General features: G+C 44.3%; 1 protein-coding gene across 1 annotated transcript in view; it reads right to left on the reverse strand.

The window, feature by feature from the left end:
* PIGL (phosphatidylinositol glycan anchor biosynthesis class L) overlaps positions 1 to 14,306 on the reverse strand; it is a 54,730-nt gene that overhangs the window by 28,049 nt on the left and 12,375 nt on the right. The window contains exon 2 of the mRNA XM_065897755.1: positions 14,058 to 14,157. Coding sequence (XP_065753827.1) covers positions 14,058 to 14,157 — 100 coding nt within the window. The remainder of the gene's footprint in view (positions 1 to 14,057; positions 14,158 to 14,306) is intronic.

Genomic DNA, 14,306 nt, shown 5'->3' on the forward strand with positions numbered 1-14,306 from the left:
GCAAATCTGCAGGACAGTTTGGTGAAAAGTAAAGGAACTTCATTCTCATCTGTTGGGCAGAAGGAAGCTGAGATGGGGGAGGGCCTCTCCTCAAGGAGCTGCATCCAAGGACCAATGTTAGTTGCTTCTGCGGTCTTGTAAGGAGTGACTGAGGTCAGAGCTAAGGCTGTGTTATCGGTATGCGGGGTCAGGGGACAGCATACTTTGGGCTACACACAGAGGTTTCCCCAGGAGTGCCAGTGACTGGAGATTCTGGTATTTTCTTCCTCACTCTTGCAGTCCTTTCTGCTCTTGAATCCCTATCAGGAGTCTGCTCCCACGCCCGAACTCCACGCAAAAAGACCAAATAACGCCCCCTCCCAGGCGACCTGATCCAGGCTTCTCCACTCCACTTCTCTCTCACGGGAATTCGGACCTGCAGCTCAGACACAGCAGCCCAGAGGTTCCCAAACATTACAGTGCCTTAGGATCATCTGGGGCGTCTGTAAAAAATGCAGAATCCGGACCCCTGACCCCACTAGAGTCAAGAGGGTTACGGTAGAGCCTAGGTACCTGCGTTTTCACAGGCAGTTCTGCTGTACCAGGCTTACAGATCAATCCCCGTATTTTATGAAATACCATTCCAGTTCGTCTGTTTGGATGGAGGGGGGCCATGGAAAGCCAGGGCCATGGAGACCATAAGCACAGGCCAAAGCAGAGGGGACGCCATGTGGCCCTGGTGTGCTTTGGGCAAGTTACTTAACCTCTCTGTTTCTTCATTTCGAAAATGGAGTAATAACAGTATCCACCTCATAGGACCGAGAAGTAAACAAGTTAATATATTTAAATCATGCAGGATAGCGCTGGGTACAGAGTGAGGATGTGTCAGCTATTATTATTATAAAGCTGCTGATCCTGTTTCACTGGAAAAGGAAGAAATGGGGAAAAGGAAGTGGCAGCAGAAAGGGATGGCTTGGGGGAGAGAGGGCTTCGCTGGACGCTGGCGTCTTGCACTCTGCCTGCATGACACACCACTCCCCTGGTGTTCACACCAAGTGGCTTGGGGCCTCTGACACTTTTTGGGTTTTCCACCTGTAATGCTCCCCTGCTGCTTCTTCACCAGCCTGCCTTTTATGCATTCGTGACTCGGCTCAGGTCACTAGAACAGTCACACCTTTAGGAAGACCTGCCCCAAATCTCAGGTCAGGTGAAGCAGCGCTCCTTGGAGACCTTCCTCTGCCCTTGCCCTTGTGCTCTATCTCTGCTCTTACCATGGCATGATGAAAATGTATGTGCTCATCTTCTCCCTAGCCTGGGGGCTCCTTGAGGGGTGAGTCTGTTTCACTTACCAGTCTGGTCCCGGCTGTCAGCCCAGGCCAGGTGTGGAGCCAGGCAGAGGGGAACCTGGGATACCTGCTCTACTGTGGCTGGTCTTGCACAAGCCTCCACTACCCCCAGATGCACTCAGTGGGCTGGTGAGGGTCTTGAGTCTGAACTTGGTGGTCAGAGAAAGACTAATAGCCAAGTCAGGAACCACAAGTTCATTCCTAAGACCTCAAAGCCAAAGACTTGTCATATGACTACATCCAAAAATAATTCAAAGATTTAGGAGATTCATGAACTTGGTTTTTACCACCTCCTTGAAAAAAAAAAAAAAAAGGAAGGGATTAATATTTATTGAGCAGTTTACTTGCCAGGCTTTGGGTTCCAGATTTAGTTCAAATAAGGGGCCTGTAAGGCAAGCAGCACCCCTACCGTGTAGCTACGAAGCCATGATTTAAAAAAAAGAAAAAAAATTTATTTATTTATTTAGCTGCACTGGGTCTTAGTTGTGGCATGTGAACTCTTAGTTGCGGCATGCATGTGGGATCTAGTTCCCCGACCAGGGATAGAACCCAGGCCCCCTGCATTGGGAACGCAGAGTCTTAACCACTGGACCGCCAGGGAAATCCCCAAAGCCACGATTTCTAACACGCGGCTGTCAGCTGCCCAGCACTACCTGGCACAAAAGACGAAGTAATGGAAGACCCTCAGGTCTCATCCTGGAGGTGGACAGGAAGCCCACCCTGCAGACACTGGTGTATAATTAAATAGTGTTTTACTCTATGTAGCACGCCAGAGTGAGCGGCCATGGGGATTTATTTCACGAGGTTAATGATGTTTCCAGCAAGGCCACGGGACGGTTTTATTAGTCAAATAAATTATGATACAGGTATCCCATGGAATAGTATGGAGTACTGAAAAATGAACTCTATTTGTGCTTGTATGTAAATATATATTTGTGAAGTATTGAAGGTATGGAAGTTTACACATCAAGAGGTCAACAGTGGTTTCTTCTGAGGAGAGAAGTGTATGGAAGGAGACATTCATTTCTTTCACTTGATATATTTTTGTACTGTTTGTTTTTACAATTAACATTATAAGTGTTCTATTATTAAATGTTACTATTATTTTCATAACAGCTTGGTTGAGATATAATTCACATGCTATGCCATTCACTCAAAGTGCACAATTCAATGTGTTTTTGTTTTTAGTATGTTAACAGAGTCGTGCAACCGTCACTGCAGTCAATTTTAGGAGATTTTCATCACCTCAAAAAAATAAACCCCATTATGAGTCCCTCCCCACTCCCCTCTCCTCCCCACTCCTGGCAGCCACTAATCTACTTTCTGTCTCCATGGATTTGCCTGTTCTGGGTGTTTCGGATAAACGGACTCATACACTATGTGGCTGTTATCTGACTTCTTTTTTTTTTTTTTTTTTTGGCGTTACGTTGGCCTCTCACTGCTGTGGCCTCTCCCGTTGCGGAGCACTGGCTCCGGACGCGCAGGCTCAGCGGCCATGGCTCACGGGCCCAGCCGCTCCGCGGCATGTGGGATCTTCCCGGACCGGGGCACGAACCCGTGTCCCCTGCATCGGCAGGCGGACTCTCAACCACCGCGCCACCAGGGAAGCCCCTGTCTGGCTTCTTTTTAGGTGCATCCACACTGTAGCATGTATCAGTACTTCACTCCCTTGTGTGGTTGAGTAATATTCCACTGTGTGGATAGACCACATTTTGTTTGCCCATTTCATCAGCTGACGGGAATTTGAGTTGTTTCTAACTTCTGACTACTGTGCACAGTGCTGCTATGAACATCCATGTACACATTTTTGTTTGAATGTCTGTTTTCAATTCTTTTAGGTCTTTACTTTGGAATAGAATTGCTGGGTAATGGTAATTCCGTGTTTACGTTTTTGAGGAACTGCCGAACTGTTTTACATGATGACTGAACTATTTTCCAAACCCACCAGTGCATGAGGGTTCCAATTTCTCTGAATCCCAGCCTACACTTGGTATTTCCCTTCTAATTTTATTTTTAAAAAATGGCTGGGCTTCCCTGGTGGCGCAGTGGTTGAGGGTCTGCCTGCCGATGCAGGGCACGCGGGTTCGTGCCCCGGTCCGGGAAGATCCCACATGCCGCGGAGTGGCTGGGCCCGTGAGCCATGGCCGCTGAGCCTGCGCTCCCGGAGCCTGTGCTCCGCAACGGGAGAGGCCGCAACAGTGAGAGGCCCGCGTACCACACACACACAAATAAATAAAATAAAATAAAATAAAATAAAAAATGGTCAACCTAGTCGGTGTGAAGTAGTGTCTCACAGTGGTTTTGATTTCTATCCTGTAATGACTAATGGCGTTGAGCATCTTTTCCTATGCTTATTGGCCATTTGTGTATCTTCTTTGGAGAAATAGCTATTCAAGTCCTTTATATATTATTTTATCTGTTATTTATACTATACTATATATAGTATATAAGGTATATTACATTTATATCTATCTACCTAGCTATATCTGGATATTAATTCCTTATCAGATATATGATTTGCAAATATTTTCTCTCATTCTGTGAGTTGTCTTTTCACTCTCTTGATAGTATGCATCAGGCACTAAAGTTTTTAATTTTGATGATGAAGTCTATTTTTTCTTTTGTTGGTTGTATATGCTTTTGGTGTCATATCTAAGAGGGCTTTGCCTGACCCAAGCTCATGAAGATTTGCTCCTATATTTTCTTTCAAGAGTTTTATAGCTTTAGCTCTTATATTTAGGTCTTTTTGAGCTAACTTTTGGGTTTAATGTAGGGAAGGGGTCCAAGTTTGTTCTTTCGTATGTGGATATCCATTTGTGGAAAAGAGTATTGTTGCCCCATTGAACTGTCTTAGCAGCCCTGTTGAAAACCAATTGACTGTATATATGAGGGTAACAGTATTATTAAAGAAAGAAAGAAAAAGAAAACCTAAAAAGGAATAGATCCTATAAATCCTTCCAGTACAGAAACTGGCTAGTTAAGCTGTGGCTCAGCCTTGCAGAACTAGGTCTACCTCACCATGACAGTTTTGCCAAAGTACGACCACATCGTCTTAAATTGCAACACATACAGGCAGCTGCAATTTTTCTTATCCCAAGGGCTCTCTGGAACATCCCACAAATGACTAAGAATTATTTCTTGGAACTTGGTGTCATGGAGAAATAATCTGAAAAACTGACCCAATAACCTTTCTTCTGGATCCTAACACTCTGTCTACAAGACTTGCACGGTAGAGAATTAGTTGCCTCTTATCCAAAGTTTTTGCTTCCTAGTACAATTTTTGTAGATGCTCTAGACTGAATATTTGTGTCCCCTCAAAATTCGTACGTTGAAACCTGTTTCCCCAATGTGATGGTATTTGGAGGTGGGGACTTTGGGAGGTGATGAGGTCATGAGGGCAGAGCCCTCAAGCATGGGATTAATGTCCTTATAATAGAGACCCTGGAGAGCTCCCTTGCCTCTTTTGCCAGGAGAGGATACAGCAAGAAGAGAGCCATCTGTGAACCAGTAAACAGGCCCTCATCAGACACCAAATGTGCTGACACTCTGATCTTGGACTTCTCAGCCTCCAGAACGGTGAGACATACATTTCTGCTGTTTGCGAGCCACCCAGTCTATGGTATTTGGTTATTAAAAGGGCTGCTGTTTAGTTTTTTACATCCCTATTCAGCTCTCTGATGCAAGGACCCCAGCATGTCACAGTGAACACAGTCTACCGTGGATGTCATGAAATGTACCGGTGCTTAGTAAAATGGAAAGCACTTAAAAGTGTGTCAGCTATATTGCCAAGCTGAGCACATAAACCTCCATTTGTAGAAGAACAGCCATATCTAAACACGTCCTGCTCTGCTCCGGATAAGATCTAGGCGCCTGAGGTAAAGTCGCCATCTCATCCAGTCATTGTACGTATAAGAAAAGAGAAGCCCAGAGAGGGGACATTATTTGCCAAAGGGAACACAGCCGGTTTGTGGCAGAGCTATGACCTGAAGCCCCATTTCATGACCCCTGGACCAGAGCTCTTTCCGTCATACTGTACTTCCCTCATTTTCTTTTCTCTGGTCTTGATTTCCTCTTACTCATTCTCCCTTCAACTGCTAGCAGGACTCCTAGGTGGAAATATGGACTTCCACTCACAGTGCCAGTAACAATTCCACTTCACTCTCTTCCCTCAAACTCCATCGAACACAACAAAAGGAATAACAGTTATAGAGCATCGACTTTGACGAAGCAAAAAAACCCCCACCATATCAGAAAATCAGAAAACATAAACATACCCGCCTAATACTGTAAGATCTGCCCCAGAAAGAGGGGCATACAGCTGGCCAGCAGATGCTCTACCTTGCATCTGCTTTTAGCAGGATTTGAAAGTCCCTCAAAATCAAGCCTCACCATCCTCGGAGGCACCAGTACTCTTTGATTAGCACTGTGAGAACCAGAGATAATAATGGTCAAGGAGAAGCACACTTTGAAGGAGAATCATGTTGATAAGCTATTTCTGGTGATGTGACATCATGTCTCCTTGCCCCAGGAGAGTACCAAAAGGCGAATAAGAAAAAACACAAGGGCTTCCCTGGTGGCGCAGTGGTTAAGAATCCGCCTGCCAATGCAGGGGACACGGGTTTGAGCCCTGGTCCAGGAAGATCCCACATGCCGCGGAGCAGCTCAGCCTGTGCACCACAACCACTGAGCCCACGCGCCACAACTACTGAAGCCCGCATGCCTAGAGCCCGTGCTCCGCAACAAGAGAAGCCACCACAATGCGAAGCCCTCGCACCACAACAAAGAGTAGCCCCTGCTCGCCGCAACTAGAGAAAGCAACAAAGGCCCAACGCAGCCAAAAATAAATAAATAAAATGAATTTAAAAAAAGAAAATGCACGAAAAGTATAGGTGCCTCCATGATAAAGGAAAGAGAATATCTGAAGAGCTGCAGCTGAAGACAATTAACATTCAGTAGAAGTTTCGGATGGCCTAACCACTGGACCACCAGGGAATTCCCAGAAATAATATATTTTAAAATAAATCTAATGAAACTTTTGGTTTACAAGTAATGTATGCTCACTATCAAAACTATGGAAAATACAGAAAAGTGTAAAGAAAGTATACACTGCTTTTTAAACTCAAATTATGAACATCTTCCTGGGTTATTAACTGTGCAGAGAAAACTCTGAATTGTGGTTTAATGTTCTGGACCGTGGCTATATAATTCATTGCCTACTGCTAAATTAGGTTGCTACCAACTTTTTGCTATTACGAAGAGTGCTGTAATGAATATCACAATACACAGTCACCTTGAATCCTATTTTTGTGGTATATTTGCAGCCTCTTTCAAGGAGTAGAATCAGCCACAAATACATGCTTTGTTAAGCCCACCCTCCCTGGTCCCACTCTACTTCTATACTGACTTATGTGACTTAATGTGACTTGAAGACCAGTCATGTGACTTAAAGACCCAGCCTCCCTTCAGCTCCCAGAATAACCCGCCTTTGAAGTAGCAGGGAAGCAGCTTTCCAAGTTCACACAGTAGCTCCGTATCTGCTCGGTCCACTTCGGTCTCCTCCCCTGGTTCCTTTTCTAGGAAACATTCCTGTCCTTCGCGCCCTTTGGGAGGATGGGAGCCCTGCCCTGCTCCTGCCAACTGGGACTGGAGCTGTGCCCTTGCCCTGTGCCCAGGCACTTCTTTGTGTATTTGGAGAAAGCCTGCGTGGAGCTTTGTTTTCATCTCTTATAGTGAGAGGACGCTTGGTCAGATCCACTTTAGCAGTTGGCATACGGTCTTTTCCGGTTTTTTGGGGGGAGAAGGCTCTTACTGGGTCTTGAGAGAGAGAGAGGGGGTTTAATTACAAACATGACCCCAACAGTCCCAGACTCTCTGCTTTGTGGCTTCTCTTTCACTGTATGATTTGTGTGGATTTATTGGAAAACACAAAGACTTCCAGGAACTGCTAGCAAGCCAGGCTCATTTACGGTTTATACTAGGTACTGGATTCTGTTTCCTTGTTCAGCTCAAATTAGTCTGTCAAAGTCTTGGGCTTGTTAATGCCGGAATGGTGTTAAGACAAGTACTGGGAATGAGATTTTCATGACGCTGAACCCTTAGGACAGTGGAGCCAAGCTTGTAGAATGGCAAAAATCAAGAGATGTAGAAAAATTCTTCCAAACCAAAGTACTCACTTAGGACTTTCCAGAAGGTTAAAAATAACTACGCAAGTCAGGGATCAAGACTGTTTCACTTAATTAAAAAGTGAAAACAGTCTCACTAAAGTCTCAGAAATTGGTTTGCTAATCACCATTTCTGGGTAAATGAAGAAAAAGTGAGGAAGGGGGTTGGGATGCTTCGGTATCATCTAAGTTCTCGAGACCACACATTTACGTGCTGCCACAGGAAGAAAGCTTCTGGTATAAGCGGAGTCATTCATTTATTCAACAAACATGAACTGAGCAACTACTATGTGTCAAGGGTTAAGACAGAGGTTGCAGATACAGGAATAAAAGATACAGAGGGGCTTATGGCGCAGATTAAAAAATTCGTGTATGTGCTAGAATAGAACGGGACGATGAGAATATAACCAAAGTGCCTAAGAAAATCTGGGCAAATCAGGGATGGTGCTGCAGAGTCTGAGGTAATCTTGAGCTGAGGTTTGAGGGATGAAGAGGTGTTTGCTAGGGGGCCAGGGTATGGGGTGCTGGGAAGAGAGGAAGCGTGTGGAAGAGGGCCAGGCACATGCACGGGTGTGGACGCAGAGGAAAGCGTGGTGTGTTTGCGGCCCAGCTTACATACAAGGACGCAGGTTGGGGCACTGGGAGTCCTCCCTGTTTTGGTTGTGGGAATAGCTGTGATGTGGCATCGCAGGTGCAGGACGATGGGAGCATGGATCAGACCACGATCAGCTCTGAGACCCCATAAGTTTTGCCCGACAGTTGGTCATTGGGCCCGGAAGCATATTAATGGGCCTGGGTTATAACCGGAGGGTCTGCTTTGTTTTATTCTGTCACAATCAGGCCCCCCTTGAACCCTGCATTTCCAGCCAGAGCCCTTTGGAGCAGCTTATCTGACCCTGTGCCCGCTCATCCTCCAGAATGAGGCCCGTGAGACAAGCACAGTGTTTATAAAAAGGCTTAAAAGCATTATGATCTTTTCAAGGAATTCTATTCTATGTTTTGAACTTACCAAACCAAATATTATCAAAACGTACGCAGAATTATTTCTAATTTAGCCTTCACTTGTAGGGATAGAAGCTGAGTACAGAGGGAAGAATGTTTTATTACTTAGGTGGAGTAGTCTTTAAAAAATATAATACATCAATATAACCGTTCCATTGTGCTTCACTTTATTGCGCTTCAGAGATGCTGCATTTTTTTAGAAATTGAAGGTTTGTGGCAACCGTGTGAGAGCAAGTCTATTGGCGCCACTTTTCCAACAGCATTTGCGCTCTTCACGTCTCTGTGTCACATTTCAGTAGTTCTTGTAACATTTCAAGCTTTTTCATTATTATCATCATATTTGTTATGGTGATCTATGATCTTTGGTGTTATTATTACAACTCGCTGAAGGCTCAGATCATATCTATTTTTTGATTAAGCTATGTATGTTGTCTTTTTAGACAGAATGCTACTGCATACTTAATACGCTATAGTGTCGACGTAACTTTCGTATGCACTGGGAAACCAAAACGTTCCTGTGACTTGCTTTATTGTGATATTCGCTTTATTGCAGTGGGCTGGACCCCAACCTGTGATATGTCTGAGGTCTGCTTGTACTTTTTTTTTTTTTTTTACATCTTTATTGGAGTATAATTGCTTTACAGTGTTGTGTTAGTTTCTGCTGTACAACCAAGTGAATCAGCCATATGTATACATATATCCATCCCCATATCCCCTCCCTCTTGAGCCTCCCTCCCATCCTCTCTATCCCAGTCCTCTATGTCATCACAAAGCACCGAGCTGATCTCCCTGTGCTATGCGGCTGCTTCCCACTAGCTACCTATTTTACATTTGGTAGTGTATATATGTCCATGCCACTCTCTCACTTTGTCCCAGCCTACCCTTCCCCACCGTGTCCTCAAGTCCGTTCTCTACATCTGCATCTTTATTCCTGCCCTGCCACTAGGTTCATCAGTACCATTTTTTTTTTTAGATTCCATATATGTGCGTTTCTGCTTGTACTTTAAAAAGTAATATAGGCGGGCTTCCCTGGTGGCGCGGTGGTTGAGAGTCCGCCTGCCGATGCAGGGGACACGGGTTCATGCGCCGGTCCGGGAAGTTCCCACATGCCGCGGAGCAGCTGAGCCCGTGAGCCATGGCCGCTGAGCCTGCGCGTCCGGAGCCTGTGCTCCGCAATGGGAGAGGCTGCAACAGTGAGAGGCCCGCGTACCGCAAAAACAAAAAAGTAACATAGGCTTCCTAAAAAAGCAAAAGCGAAATAAAACTGTACAGAATTAAGAAGTGCAAGTGTCCTTCCCTGGTCCAGTTAAGTAGCAGCTACTATTAACGAGTCTGGTATGTGTTATTTTAGAAATTATGTGTACAGAAATGTGTGTTTACTTTTTGTTTTGTTTTGAAATGTAAATGAAATAATTCTATGGACTCTTCCTAATGTATTAAGAAGCGCAAAAGCAACAAATGAATACTAAATCTGTAGGTTGCATTTCCCAATCACATTCAATTCCCAAGTATCCTGGAGAGGGTCTCTAAGCCCCTTCTAGGCCTGAACCTTGGCACAATGAACGTTTCTGCAAACTCAGCAGTGGTGACGGTCAGGCCAACACCTACTACCCGGCTCCTGGACCTTGAACTGTTCTCTTTCTTCAGCATCTAGCACAGCGCCTTTCCCAGTCCAGGCACTTAATATGCATCTGTTAATAACATGCAGTTAAATATCATATGATTCATTAAATTAGCAGAACCCACAGATATTAAGGAACTAGGTAAAATCACCCAAAGTATCCATTTGGTTGTCTGATTACTGAGATGCCTTCTCATCTTGAGACCTGAACTTTTTTCCCTCTTTAAGGGGTTGGATAAGGGTTTACTTTTTTTTAAAAGAATTATTTATTTATTTGGTCGCATAGGCTCTTAGTTGCAGCACGTGGGCTCCTTAGTTGTGTCATGCAAACTCTTAATTGTGGCATGCATGTGGGATCTGGTTCCCTGACCAGGGATCAAACCCGGGCCCGCTGCATTGGGGGCGCGGAGATATATCCACTGCACCACCAGTGAAGTCCCTGGATAAGGGTTTACCTGACTGAGCTCCTCTGGCTAAACGTCTCCCTGAAATCCAGCCACGAAGTTCAGAACAATGGAAGAAAGCAGACAACATCAACGAAATGTTCTCTTAAAGACGCATTGGTCTTCCAAATACACTAACAAAGTGGTGACCTACTTTCTCGCAGAAAGTCAGGAATCAGTTCCGTCTTCCTTTCTGCTTTCGAGTCCTAGCACTGCCTGCCATTTGTTAAATGTCTGGCCTCAGACGAGTGTCTTAAGCTTTAGTTTCTTCGTGTGAAACTGAAAAAGGATAATAAAGACCTATCTTTCTACAGTTAGTGGAAGAATTAAACGAGATGACCTTTGTGAAATTGTGAGTCCCTTCATGGAGTTGACAAAGCACAGTGACCAGAGAGCCTCAGCTGGAATGCCAGCTCTACCACATATTAGCTGGATGACCCCGGGCCAATGACTCAACCTCTCATTAGGCCTGTTTCTTCTCTATAATGTGGAAGAAGTAATTGGATTATTTTGAAGGTTTTAAGATCACTGTATTTAGTATGGCCTTTGGCACTGACAATAACAGTTTAATATACATTTACCATTATTATTCCGAGTGTAGGTCCTCCATAAAACTTTTTTTTTTTTCTCTTTCTCCCCTTCATTCTTCTCTTTGACCCATCTAAATAACCCAAAGCAAGATTCCAAAGCTCTGCTTCTTCTGGGTTAGGAAATGAGAAGCTGAAAGACTAAAAGTTGCATGTTGCTAGGGACTGAGTTGTGTCCTCCCACAATTCATCTGTTGAAGCCCTAATCCACAATGTGACTGTATTTGGAGACGGGGTCTTTAGGAGGTAATTAAGGTTAAGTGAGGTCATAATGGTGGGACCCTAACCCTATAAGACTGGTGGTCTTATAAGAAGAGGAAGAGAGAAACTTCTCTCTCCCTGCTACATGTGAGCAGTGAGGAGACGGCCATCCGCACACCAAGAAGCAAACTCTCTCCAGAAATCGACCCTGCTGCACCTTGATCTTATATTTCCAGCCTCCAGAACTGTGAGAAAAAAATACATTTCTGGGGACTTCCCTGGTGGCGCAGTGGTTAAGACTCTGCGCTCCCAATGCAGGGGTCCTGGGCTTGATCCCTTGTCAGGGAACTAGATCCTGCGTGCATGCCACAACTAAGAGTTTGCATGCTACAACTAAGGAGCCCGCCTGCTGCAACTAAGGAGCCCACGTGCCACAACTAAGACCCAGCGCCACCAAATAAATAAATATTAAAAAAAAGTTCTGTTGTTTAAGCCACCCAGTCTCTGGTATTTTGCCATGGCAGCCTGAGCAGACTAAGATACCTGGTTTCCTTGAATCTTCAAACTGGCTTCTTGAAGTATTTATTTTTTTATTATTTATTTATTTATTTTTTTGCGGTACGCAGGCCTCTCACTGTTGTGGCCTCTCCCGTTGTGGAGCACAGGGTCCGGACGCGCAGGCTCCGGACGCACAGGCTCAGCGGCCATGGCTCATGGGCCCAGCCGCTCTGCGGCATGGGGGATCTTCCCAGACTGGGGCACGAACCCGTGTCCCCTGCGTCGGCAGGCGGACTCTCAACCACTGCGCCACCAGGGAAGCCCTTGAAGTATTTATTTTTAACAAGTTTACTAACCCCCTACTGTAGCATCTTCAAAGTAGGGGATATTGCTGAAGCTGCCTGATCTTCGGGATATGTAAAAATTGTAATAAATTAAGTCAGAGTCTTCGTTTCTTATCAAAAGGATGCATGAGCCAACATGAAGAGGACAAAGAGGAGACAACTGGAGTATCAAAGAACACAATGACTTAAACTGAAAAACCGAACACATGAACACAGAAGTTCCTAATGAAATAAAGCAGTGGCCTCCCCAGCCAAGAAACAAACAAGAAAACAATGGGTTACCATAGGAGGTATGTAGGGGATCAACTCCTATTCTGAAAACGGCGATTAAAGGGAAAGAATTAAGCATTTAGCCTGTCTTTTGGGATCAAAGTACCTATCAGGATAACTAAATAGCCCCAGTTGATAAAGTTCTACTTTATAGAATATATAGCTAATACATTTGGAACGCGGGAGACATCTAGAAAGTCACCGTTTTGCAACTTCTAGTTAATTAAGGATTCGTGAAAGCACCGCGTGAAAGGCTGATGTGGGTCTTTACAGTGAAAGGGGCGGCCATTGCCACGTGAGCTCACTAAGAGTGAGGCACACAGTACGTGTGACAGACAGTCACATGCGTGACTAAAAGTGAGACAGATAGTACATGTCCTGAAATGACGGAACAGGGAGTACACAGTGCAGCTTCTTGCCCCTGAAAGTTAGCGTTCATTTCCAGTTTGCAAGAAATATGGAGGATAGAGGAACTACTTAGGTAAAACCACGAGGGAGCAGACAGACAAATCCTTCTGTACGACAACTGACTCAGGTTTTCAACAATCAGTGAGAAGGTTGGCGGGGGGGAGGGACACGCAGAATATCAACCAGGTATAACGTGTGCACTTTGTCTACATCCTGATTTGAACAAACCAACTGTGAAGACACATTCATTTTTGAGCTACTTGGAGTAGCTCAAAATGGACTGGGTATTGGAGAAATCAAGGAATTGCTGTTACTATTAATTTTGTTAGATGGATAATAATGACATTGTGGCTGCATGAAAAAAAAGTCTATCTTCTTAAGAGATGTATCCCGAAGTACGTAGGGGTAGAATAACCTGATGGTTGGGTTTTCTTTAAAATACTTCACACACAGGAGGGATAATTTGGGAGACTGGGATTGACACATACACACTACTATATATAAAACAGGTAATAAGGACCTACTGTAGAGCACAGGAAGTCTACTCAATACTCTGTAATGGCCTATACGGGAAAAGAATCTAAACAAGAGTGGATACATGTATATGTATAACTGAGTCACTTTGCTGTACACCTGAAACTAACACAACAGAGTATACACCAATAAAAAATTTTTTAAAATATATAACAGCTAAGTTACAACTGCAAGAAAACCACAGCTTCACACACAACAGATGTTATGTGGGGTTAGATGAAGTACGTACGGCAAAGGCTTGACAATCACTGGTCTCAGATTACAGGCATGTGGGGTTCGTAATACTGTTCTTTACACTTTTGACTCTTTTTTTTTTGGCTGCGGCATATGGGATCTTAGTTCCCTGACCAGGGATCGAACCCGTGGCCCCTGCAATGGAAGCGCAGAGTCTTAACCACTGGACCGCCAGGGAAGTCCCTGAAATTTTTTATAATAATTTTTTTTTCAAGATTCAAGAGAAGCAGCTATCTTAAGACAAAATCTGAACAGAAGTTGAAAAAATTCACTTGCACTACACTGTCACTTAAAAACAAACGTGAAACTATTTTCTGTAGACTTCTCAAGTAAGATGTTCTTATCCACCCACATTATGTTTGTGTCTTTTGAGTGTACCACTGCATTTTTATTGCCAATGAATTTCCACTTGTTAAAAGATAAGTTTACCTGTTGTCAATAATCATTACGTTGGAGGGTGGAATCCCCAAAACATCACAGCTCTGCAGAAGTTCCTTCTTACGAGTCTCCCCTTGATTGTAGTAATTTCCTGAGGATAACAAATACACAGTTGTCGACTTCTTTTTTATCAGTGGAGATCTATCGGTTCACTCATTCTTATCTCATCTTGTTCCCTATAGGATTTAAGCTACCTGAAAATTTTGTGGCGGTGATAAAAAGTTGAAGAAGACGCAACGC

Source organism: Phocoena phocoena, chromosome 19 (genome assembly GCF_963924675.1).
Source record: "Phocoena phocoena chromosome 19, mPhoPho1.1, whole genome shotgun sequence".
Lineage (NCBI taxonomy): Eukaryota > Metazoa > Chordata > Mammalia > Artiodactyla > Phocoenidae > Phocoena > Phocoena phocoena.